Raw genomic sequence first — 11522 nt, 5'->3', positions numbered from 1 at the left:
AATATCAAAATATTAATAAGTCGGTTTGGTTTGGTTTTTGTTTGTCAATGAATCTCTTTGTCAACCCGATTGGGTTTGGATATTGCCTCCACATGCTCTGCTTTGCTCACCTTTGGCTTTTGTTGTAGCCTTCGTTGTCTTAATAAGTTTAAGAGAGTCTTCACCTTTCCTAAGCTACACGTAGTGATGATTATGCAGATGCAATTTGAGATAGTTGTTTGTTGTCGTTTGATTTTTCCATAATTACCTTTAATTATACATAATCCACTTCAAATTTTTACATAACTTCCATTTCCAAGGAAAAAAAAAAATTACAAGATCTTGTACAAATTACCAGCAGCTAAGTTCAAGAGCCTCTTGGAAACGCTTCTCTAGTGTATCTTGATCACCAAAGAGCTGGAGACCAACTGTGGAAATATACTCACCGTCCGACGCCTTCCAAGGCAAAAGAATACCGGATACACGTGTCGACTTAACGGCGGGAGACGACGGATACTGATTTGTTGCTTTGTGGCTAATTAGGGGATGTGAGAGTATGAGCATTGCAGCCGATGGTGCCATTGATCGATGGATAAGATGATCTTTAAACAATCAAGAGAATTGGATAAGCTTGTTTGGAGAGTTAAGAGTGCATGGTCGATTTATAAATAATTGTTGTGGGAACAGATAGACATGCAAAAAAATAAACAAAGATTGGTAGGAATGAGAGTAATTTTCTGTGGGAGCCGCTGAATTGTTTAGGAAGAAAGAATCAAAAAGTTAATATAAAGAATTGCAACTGATGGGCATGTGGTTTAGCAAGTCTGGCTTGTGTCAAAACTATGTGAGGTAAGAGGTGCACACGCAGTACCTATGGGCGACACCGTCTCTGATTTTTTTTTTTTATATATCCATGAGGGATAAAATGAGACATGCATTCAATCATTTCGCTGATTTCATTCACAAATTAATACTTTATTCGGTTTTGTCTAATAACATAAATATATATTATGTTCTTCCCAGAAAAACAAATAATTTGTAATAGAAAAAAATAATCAGTTCGAAAAAAACCATTTCTCATTAATATTTCCCCCATCATTTCTATTATCTTGCCCCTCCCTCACCGTGATGTCGGCGGAAAAAAGTATTTCACAAATCTTTAAATAATTAAGAGTTTTAGTATAAAATATAAATTACTTAAATTTCAAATTTGCAGATGAATTAGCTTTGAAATTTGAAATTTAGTTTAAATTTGTCATTTTCATCAAATCAAATTTTCATCTTGTGATTTTTGTGATTGTTAAACAGACCATCTTGATTCATTAGCGTTTCAACATCTAAGATATTCAAAATGTCTTTTTGTACATAGTAGGGATTCTTTTTTTTTTTTTACTTTCAAAATTTTTCATTAGCGGAAGCTTAAAAATTGATCTCAAACCACGTCCAATTTTGGTTTCGTTTATTGTTCGTATAGGTTTCACTTCCTATTATATTCTTTTTTTTTGAACAAAGACTTGATTTCATTCATTATAAAGCCAAGTACAAAGAAAAGGATTCAGAGATCCAAAGTTTTAAGATAAGGACATTCCCCAATGCCAAACAAAGGTACATAAAGATGATCGACATAGAGACCCATATAGCTTTGAGGCAAAGGCTATGAGACGGTTTGACACATGTGAGATCAAGGATTGTCAAACAACCTTCCATGAGTAGCTCAATGGTAGACAATTTGGTCATTGTCACAAGACAAAATGACGTTGATAATGAAGTTATGGCTATGAGTCTCGCCAGCACGAGAGAATCTACTTGAAGTAGAGCATAAGCCATACCATGGGAGATTATGGTTTTAAAATAGGGTGGAGCATGTTTTGAAACACTAACTAAAGAAACTGGACCTTCCTTATGGCGAGCTAAGGCAGCTAGGATCCAGATCGTAGAAGTGATGGCAGCAAGATGGTGGCTGAAGGAGGTAGTTAGAGCTGTCGAGGGGTGGTTGTTGGCAGAGAAATCTCTAAGACCATAATCACAGCCTCGACAATTTGAATTCCGAACTAAAACGCCATGAGACTTCAGATACTTGGGAGCAGTAAAGTTCACCATTGAAGCTAATAACAGAATTTGCAAAAAGTAAATGTAAAGGTTGTAACATAGCAGGTGGATCCTCTCTGCCATGGATATGGTGATAAAAAATTCCACACAAAGTTTGTAATCGGCCAGACACGGGCAAAGAATAAACAGACATGAGCTTCAGACAAGAGGATGGTTGTTGGGTATTGGTACTTACCAATGTCGGGGATAAGCAATTGATGGCGCCAAGGGACTACAAATACTTAGGAGCAGTAGAGTTCACCATTGAAGCTAATAACAGGATTCACAAAAAATAAGTGTAAAATCGTAACATAACAGGTGGATCCTCTCTATCATGAATATGGTGATCAAGAATTCCACACAAAATTTGTAACAGCAAGACAGACAAAGGATAAATCAACCTCAAATTCAGACAAGAGGATGGTTGTTGGGTATTGGTACTTAACGATGTCGGGGATAAGCAATTAAAGGAGCTTTGAAGACAATAATCCCAACATCGACATAATGGATTTGAGAATAAAAGACCTTTCCTCTTCAAACTTTTAAAATCAGGATTGAAAAACCGAGATGGGTCTATGGGCAGGGTTCCAAAAGAGATCTTTAGCAGCCATAGCGAAACTGGTAAATTACGGTACCTTTGACGTCTTCGATCAGGTTGTACCGATAGTATACGCAGAATCAGACTAAGGGTTGCCAAAGAAGAATTCATAGAAGACCTTGGCTTTTGCTAGGGAGAGATGGACCACAAATCTTAATGGTTTTTGACATCCTAATGGGCCAGACTTAAAGAAGCCCACCAGATGGAAACCTAGTTTCTTTTTGCCTGGTAGACATGAGAGTCGAGAGTAGCGGCACTTGTACGGAGTTGGATAGTGATTTGTCGATGAAGCGCAAATCTCCGATGAAGTTTGTGTTAGTGGTTTATGGCTGAGACCAAAACGTGTAGCAGAGGAGAAGAACCAGAGGAACTTGGTTGTTTTGTTGGTCGTTCCGTTTATTAGAATCGTTATACTGAGGAGAAACTCGCCGTAAGTCGTAGCTTGGCGCATCATTTTGTCGCGGGTAGACGAGATCTCAGATTTGTGATGCGGTGGTTCTTTCAGGTAATACTTCTGTAATGGTGGGGCAAGTGGACGGTGATAGATGGGAAACGCCGGACCCATCTTCTCCCTTTGCATTTAATTGAAGAAGAAGCCTAAGATTTAGGTTGGTTTGATAAGGTAGCAAAACGGAGAAAAAAGAAAATAAACAAGGGGAAAAAGCTATAACATAAGGACATAGAGCTAAAAGAGTGGAGGTCGCGATGACATTCCGGTGCCGATGAGCCAGAGCTCCACCAACACCGGCGGACGTGGTTAGATTGGTTGCCTCGATATTAGTGTTTGGGATCTCTTTTCTCAATAAGGATATATTCGAACCTTCACTCCCTTTTATATTCATGAGCAATTTAGTTAAATTTATCATTTTCATTAAATCAAATTTTTATCTTGTGATTTTTATGATCTTTAAAGAGACCATTTTGATTTATGAGCGTTTCAATATTTAAAATATTCAAAATGTGTCTTTTGCAAACAATAGGGAATTTTTTTTTTTTTACTTTCAAAATTGTAACGACGGAAAGCTTAAAAACTGACCTTAAACTACGTCCAATTTTGGTTTCAGTTATTGTTCGTGTAGGTTTCACTCCCTATTATATTCATGAACAATTTATCAAGATAAATTCAAACTTTTAGAAACAATCAAACAAATCACATCACTAGGTATTCTAAAGGATCATAAGACCATTTTTATTGGTCATCCATTAGTGGGTGTCAAAGTAATAAAAAACAAATAAATAAGAAAAAGTTGAGGAGAGAGAAACACAAAGTATCTGTTGAGATTTCTACAGAAGAGATTTTTGTCGACACATTGAGACCTCCTTTCACTATATGTCACAATCTGATTGGTTGATATTTTAAAAACAAACATAATTTAAATTAAATAATATTATTATATTAAAGTATTTTTAAAAACTCATTTTCAGAAGATTACATATGGTGATTGTCTAATACAACTCAATAAGATTTAAAATATAGTGTTAGATAAACAATAAAATGTCAATTTTACTGGATTTTGTTCTTATAATGTATCCAATTTGAAAAAGAAAAAAAAAAGAGTAAAATGATGTATATATAGTATGTTACGCACTCACACATCACATCATTATTTTATGATCTACATAGACAAGTAATTTTACAAAGAGAGAAATGGCATATACATACTCCAAAATAGTAAACAGAATGACAAAACCAAGATTAAAATGATCCAGCTTGGATGTTAATGAAGATGACCTACAACCTCTTTTTGTGTATCGTTCGTTGTCCAACATATTTTGCTAGGAAAGTTGTAGACTGATTCAAATATTCAAATATATTTAATAAGATTATGAACTATATATAAGCTTAAATAAGTTTCAAAATGAAGTGAACTGCGTGAGAAAGCTTACCCTAGTTTTATTGTTTTTTCTTTAGGAGGCTGTATATGTATGAGTTGAAGTTGCGGTGGTGCACATGTTTCGGTTCCATTGATTATAGGATTTGAACTTGAATTGCCTTCAATTGCTCCATGAACCTGTTGGCAATACAAGTGTTTATTTAGGTTAATATGAATACATGTTTCTACGTAAATGAGTTTTATATTTTTCTATATCTAAATAAAAGCATTCGTCACCTTCTTTTGCAATTTAATATTTTCCTTACGCATTATATCTACCATATTTTGTAGCTCTTGATTCTCTTTTTGAATGATTTGTCCCTGTAACATAATCGAACATCGTTAGTTTGATAATGAACAAAAAATATCAAAGAAAAGAATGTATATCTTCTTATAATCCCCATGATAGAGCATATGTAGATTACTTTAGCTTACAGACCTTACGATTGAGTTCTCTGATTTCATTTGTCATAAGTTGATCCTGCAGAACGAAAAATACTTTACGTCCAAAATAAGTTTCTTAATTTGGAAAAGTAAATGAATCCATACCTTTTTTAGACGAACTCCTTTAAGACTTGTTACTAGCTGGTCTTCAAGATTTTGTAGATCATTAGCATTCATTCCAGAAAGTTCTTCTCCAACTAGTTTCCTTCATATTATCAAAAATTAATCTTACAATGCATTTAGAGTGACGCATGATTATTTATAACTAGAGACTCTTGTCAAGTTCTAATAATTGATAGTTTTTGAAAATTAAGATTGGTATAAATTTTTACGTTTTGACATGGGACAACCTTTACCTATGGCATTCTTGTAGATACTGGAGCTGCTGCTGCAAACTTGCAACCTCTCTTTGCCAAAACTAGTAACACAAAGAGAAAAGTAATGAATGTGCATATAGACGAATATGTTAAAGTGGTCATATAACAATGTCTATTTTTATCTTGCCTCAAACAACTATGTGCATATATAACCCCCAAAAGAAAAAAAAACATTCATTCAAATAAATAGTAAATGTATTTACAGTTAAATGTACATATATAAGAAAAGTTTGGTTGACCAAAAAAAAAAAGTTTCAAAGCTTAACACTATTTTATTGAAAGCTTTGACACAAAACTTTAGCGTGCAAAGGAAAATATAAATGCAAGATAATTAGATCGATAACACTTGGATAATTAAAAAAAAAAAATTATAATGGAGAAATTAAATTTCCACATTGATAACTAACAAACTTGGTTTTAGTGTGAGATTTTAAAGGTTATATAATTTTCCAAAGTTTATTTATATAATCTAACTGTTATTTTTTAAAAGTTTTTTTCATTATTGCATTGCTAAAGTAAATGTAAAATTTTACGTACAAAAACCTTTTAGTTTAGTAAAAAAAAGTTCTTACCCATTGGTGTAATTGTGCTAAAAACAAATATCAGTTCATCACTCAGTGCTATTAATTATTGTCATCAACGTTGGGCAAACAAACCAAATACTCAAACAGCATCGCTCAGTGTCGTTTCTTCTACTAACTAAGTACTCAAACAGCATCGGGATAAATCGATTTAAAAAAAATTATTGTACGTAAAATTATTATTCTAGAACTAATATTTGTTTGTGTCAAACATAATATGTAACTAAAATTTTATTTATTTATTTAAAGCTGCAGTTTTTCATATAAAAAATATGTTTCACCCGTGAAATCTTTAAATATGTAAGAGAAAATATTGAAAAAATGTTACTATTTATTGCAATATGTCTTTTGTGTGGTTTAAAAATCAAATTCATATCTCTTATGTTTTATTTTGTAATCATAACAATTTTACATGTTTCTTATGTAACCGTAACAACATATACTAAATTACTCGGTAGTTTAATTAATTTTATTATATGTTAGTAACAATCGGATTCTAAACTAAATTTTCTGAAAATAATATAATTTATTGATTTAATATATGTGATTAGGCTATTTAAATATTTTGAGTTAGTCGGTTTGTTAGTATTTTCTATAAATAACGGATTATTACCAAAAAAACCATTATGAAAAAATTAATGAAATTTCAAAATCAACGTATTCATGTAAGAATACATTTCACCCGTGAATTATGTGAACGTGGTAAAAAATTTATTTATAAAATGTTACACTTTATGGAAATATATATTTTTTGTGTGCTTTAAAAATCAAATTTTTATATTTATGGTTAATCTAGTAACTATAACAATTTTTCACAATCTAATAATCACTCATTTTAAATATATTATGATTTTTTTTGGGTACTAAGTTTATTTATAATGATAAGGGTTATTGTTTCATTCATTTTTAATAGCACATAGATTAATGTACAATTAAAACGTATATTCCTATTTGGTTATCAATATTTCCATTTTTAACGAATAATCACACTAAATGTTGAGTTTAATTAGTTTACACACTTAGATATATATATAAATAATCACACATCATGATATCCCCTAATTTGTTATTATTTTTATATTTATTTATGAATATATATAAATCTATATTTATTGGGAATTAAGTTTCCTTTAATGAGTTGGAGATAATTCAGGAGTAATATATTTATTTTTATAACCAATTATAATTACTATTGAAAGATTGTTATTTAAATTATTATGGTAATAATACTAACATAAAAATAACATTTTTATATGATTTTGTTAATAAGTTATATGTTCTTTATTTTTATTAACTTTCTATGTTTTTATAGCCTTTTTAGAAAATTTTACTTATATTGATTTTAAGAAATCAATATTTTATATTGATTTCTTAAAAATAATATAACTTTGACTTGTATATTCGTAAGTAAATTTTAGTGAAATTTTGACTTAAAATAGTATGTAATTATTTAATTAGTTTTAATATGTGATATTTAAATTTGTGTGAGAATTGATAACATATCTAATTATTATTCAGTTAATTGTTTTTTTTGAAAATATAATGGCATGTTAATGTAATTAAGTAAAAAATTTAAAGTTTTTTTTTTTGCTTAATGTGTCTCGAGCTCTCTAGCGGCGACACATCAGCTTTTTCAAAACAATGTTTTTCTATTAATATATAGGAGATTTGTGGATCACAACTCTCCATAGCCCAACTGAAACCTAATACTATTACTCCTAATTAAGTTCGGCGATAAATAGAACTGTTACGAAATGAATTTTAAGCATTAATTTCTATGGCAACTACAACTGAATACGAACATTGTATACAACTTATTTTGAAAATACTTCGAAAGTAAAATTAAATTTTGAACCAATTACCCTATGCCAAACAACTTATTCCCGGATTTTGAGTCATGCATACTTATATTTTTCAAATCTTTCATTTAAGATTTTTATAATATATGATCCAATAAAATATAAAAAATTTGTATAATTGTAAGAGATTTAACTTTCTTTTAATTCAATTTTACATTTACGAAAATTTTTGTTTACAGTTGAGGTAATTTCGTAATGCTTTAAAATTTTGGAATTTTATATCGTAGGTGTGAAATTTTTATGAAAGCACATCCTCATAAAAAAAACTTACACAGTTGAATCCCGTACGTGAATCCCGTACGTGAAATATATTCCAAAAGAAAATATGGTGTCAACAAACTAACAAAAATATATTCTAAGGAAAATAGACTGAGATTGAAGAGAAATGTCCACGTAAAAGTGAAATCTTGGGCATAACAATTCTACATGAAGCAAACTGTATGAGAAGCAAAATTTCGAATAACATATAAATATATGTATGCTTTTTTGGGTGTCACATATGTTATTATATAAATGTATCTATTAATATTTATTTATTACGGTAGCAGCCTCTAAGTAATTTTAAAAAATACTAAATAATAGTTTTATTAATATTAGATTCTATATTTGGAAAAGACTATTCTGTATTTCTTTGTTTAAAAAAGGAAAAAAAATGGTTAGTTATACGAAGTATTGATGAATACATGGTCACATATGCCAAGTATACTATTATATACTTAACTACACGAAATATATGTATACTATTGTATACTTAACTACACGAAATATATGTATTACATGACCACATACATAAACTATATGATGTTATGCGGTCAACATCATAGATATATATGCCAGTACACCGGTCAACTGACTCCGGCGAAGACCGACATTGACTCCGGCGTTGACCAACACTAACAAAAAAAATATATTCTAAATTAAAATAAAATAATAATAAATTATTATACTAAATCATTTATGGGTTTTCATGATTAAAAGAAATATTCTATTCAATATCGAAATATTTTTTATATATCTCTAATATATTCATTCTTATAATTAGTTACCTTTTATTTTTCAAGTTAAAGTAAATAGTTTAATAAAAATCATTTATAATTATTTTCAAGATATAAAAATCATTTATAATTATTTTCAAGATATAAAAACCATTTATAATTATTTTCAAGATATATATATATATATATATATATATATTTATATATATCTCATAATCAGATTATTTAAATACTACAAAATCAATAAAATCAAATTCAACTACTTTCATTAGAAAATCATATGCAAAATATTGAGTATATGACTCTTTACTCTAAATTTTGCATGGTAAATGTTATACAAAATTTTCTACTCTTTACTTTAAAATTTACATACTCAAAATTACATATAAACAACAAAAACAAAATTCACAATATATTTTCTTTTAACATATAAACATCATTTAAAATCACAAGATAAAGAAATTTAAAAGTATCTTTTTTTTTTCAATTACTCATTTAAAATCATCAACTAATACATCAAAAATGAATTGGTTAGTACTTTTTCACAATGCTATTTAATTTTTAAAAAATCACTAATTTACAATACTTCTCTTTATAAAAAAATAATAAATCATTCTATTTGAAAAACCTAAGAGGAATGCTAAAATTATAATATAAAGAAAACACAAGTTGAAAATCATAATATAAATACCTTTATCTCTGAGGCATGATTCAGTAGTTGATGCTGCTCCTCTTTTACTTTGTTGTATCTCTCAATGATAGTTTTCATACTATTCGGGTTTGAAAAGAAGTAAAGAAAAACAAAGTAATTAATAATACATTAACATATTAAAAATCACTCAACAATAAAATAATTAACTCGAATTTTTTCGATTGTATTTTATGAATTTTGATATCATATATTATATCGATAGATACAGCAATGGAGATAAGTATTACAATTCCAATATTGTTTTCAGAACTCAAAATACTACAACAACAGTTCGTACATACAGATGTTTGTAATATTAGTATATTGCTATATAAAAAAGTTAAGGATGATGTATTTTCTTTATGTACTTACATTAGTTTACATACTTAGCCTATTCATAAATTGGGATAAGTAATTTTATATACTAATTATCAAATGTCTTTCGTTCTACATTATACGGAAGAAAACCAAAAAGAAAAAATTGAAGTTTGACCCTAAAAAAAAAATTTCCATTTCAAAATTTATCACATAGCATCACATGGTCATATATGTGATATTCTGCATTCAAATTAGTTGCGTACTAAAAAGATACACCACTTAATAAAGAAGTAAAACCTTTTTTTTTTAATTTTTTTTTTTATCTGTATAGCAATTATAGTGGTTCATGTTCTATCTATAATTGAAAACATAGCAAGGCATAAACCGCCAGTAGCCATTTATATTGATGCAGTTGCAACAAATATAGAATCATGTGCATCTTACTTGTCGAAAGCTATGAGTGAAATAAACTAACTTTCAGTTAAAAGTGTGTCTAATTAATCAGATTTAGCGAAGCAAGTTTTACTGGTTTATAATTTGTACTCGAATAAAAAAAATAACAAAATAGAGTACACAAAGGTGTACAAACAATAAAAGCCTAACGATATATAAGAAGTTAAGTTTAATTCCAAAGAACCAAGAAACAAAGATCAAATATTCGTCCAAAATAGCTCTTCCTGTTTAAACATATGTTATATAATCCTATCAAAGAAAATAATATTTAGACCAAAACAAAAACGAAGAACAACAACAACACCAACAAAAAAAACTAATATGTAAAGATGAGAAATTATCATTAGTGACAATCGTATATACACACATGTCTTCGGAACAAGAGACGTGAAGAATCTAACAAGCAAGGCAAATGCAAAATATATAATTTCATTGACTTGTACTTACAAGAATAGAAGAAGAAGATATATGGGTTTCATTATTAATAAGCTAACCTTGAATTGCTTGCGTAGTCATAGAGCTTTCCGGTGCTAGAGAAAATGATAACACCAACTTCAGCATCACAAAGGATCGATAACTCTTTAGCCTTCTTAAGCAAACCACTCCTTCTCTTGGAGAAAGTCACTTGTCTACTTGTCGAGTTATCGATCCTTCTTATAACTATCTTCCCTCTCCCCATGATCTCCTCCCTCAAAAACTTACTCCAAACAAACTGCACCAAATTTTATAAAACAATATGCACATCTTAAATGTCAAGGTGATCTAATCCATATGATCTCCCTGATTCAAAACTTGACTTATAGATTTATCCACTTTTTCTTAGATTCCTCCTAGTTTCTTGGATTGAATGTACACATATGTATTCGTGAAGATTTGACTTACTTGATCAGGTTTTGGCAATAAATGGAAAGAAGGCAGAGGATGAAGAGGCGAAGCTTCTTTTTTTTTTTTTTTTTCCCTTCTCAAAAAGATGTCTTCTGTGGTTTCTGTTTGTGGTATATATGGCAAGAGAGCGGATTCAGACGAAACCACTGCTGGTTTTAATACAAAGAGTAGTTTCAATAAATCCCCACTTGCGAAAGTATGGTAAATCTTTATACTCGCTTTTTTAAGCGCAAATCTGATTTAGTCAAACCTTTGACCTCGTAAGTAAGCTAAGATCGCGACGAGAAGAGCGAGTACCGGTCAAGCGTAGACACAAGCGCGTAAGCTCAAAATATCCTAGGACTCTCAGGTGTACACAACCACGAATCGTGGGGCGATAA

The 11522-nt window shown here is 29.9% G+C and overlaps 2 protein-coding genes across 2 annotated transcripts; both read right to left on the bottom strand.

Moving 5' to 3' along the window:
- LOC109130948 lies at positions 212 to 743 on the bottom strand. Its single transcript, XM_019241100.1, has one exon. It carries the CDS (start codon positions 559 to 561, stop codon positions 331 to 333), a length of 231 nt encoding a protein of 76 aa, XP_019096645.1. The 5' UTR covers positions 562 to 743; the 3' UTR covers positions 212 to 330.
- LOC104766653 (MADS-box transcription factor ANR1-like) lies at positions 4233 to 11214 on the bottom strand. Its single transcript, XM_010490575.2, has 9 exons — positions 11140 to 11214; positions 10752 to 10969; positions 9487 to 9565; positions 5340 to 5401; positions 5089 to 5188; positions 4979 to 5020; positions 4777 to 4860; positions 4553 to 4677; positions 4233 to 4457 (listed from the first exon to the last, which is right to left on the bottom strand). The coding sequence occupies exons 2-9, from the start codon at positions 10934 to 10936 to the stop codon at positions 4442 to 4444; spliced, it is 693 nt and encodes a 230-aa protein (XP_010488877.1). The 5' UTR covers positions 10937 to 10969; positions 11140 to 11214; the 3' UTR covers positions 4233 to 4441.

The sequence above is a fragment of the Camelina sativa genome, chromosome 19, assembly GCF_000633955.1.
Source record: "Camelina sativa cultivar DH55 chromosome 19, Cs, whole genome shotgun sequence".
NCBI classification, from domain to species: domain Eukaryota; kingdom Viridiplantae; phylum Streptophyta; class Magnoliopsida; order Brassicales; family Brassicaceae; genus Camelina; species Camelina sativa.
This window is presented reverse-complemented; position numbering and strand designations above follow the sequence as displayed.

What these genes read in the sequence shown, in the direction of transcription:
- LOC104766653 (XM_010490575.2), bottom strand. Translation starts at nt 10,936, where the DNA reads ATGGGGAGAGGGAAGATAGTTATAAGAAGGATCGATAACTCGACAAGT. An exon ending in GACTACGCAAGCAATTCAAG is followed by an intron (nt 9,566 to 10,751) that starts GTTAGCTTATTA and finishes AAACCCGAATAG; the next exon opens with TATGAAAACTATCATTGAGA. An exon ending in ATCATGCCTCAGAGATAAAG is followed by an intron (nt 5,402 to 9,486) that starts GTATTTATATTA and finishes TTGTGTTACTAG; the next exon opens with TTTTGGCAAAGAGAGGTTGC.
- LOC109130948 (XM_019241100.1), bottom strand. Translation starts at nt 561, where the DNA reads ATGGCACCATCGGCTGCAATGCTCATACTCTCACATCCCCTAATTAGC.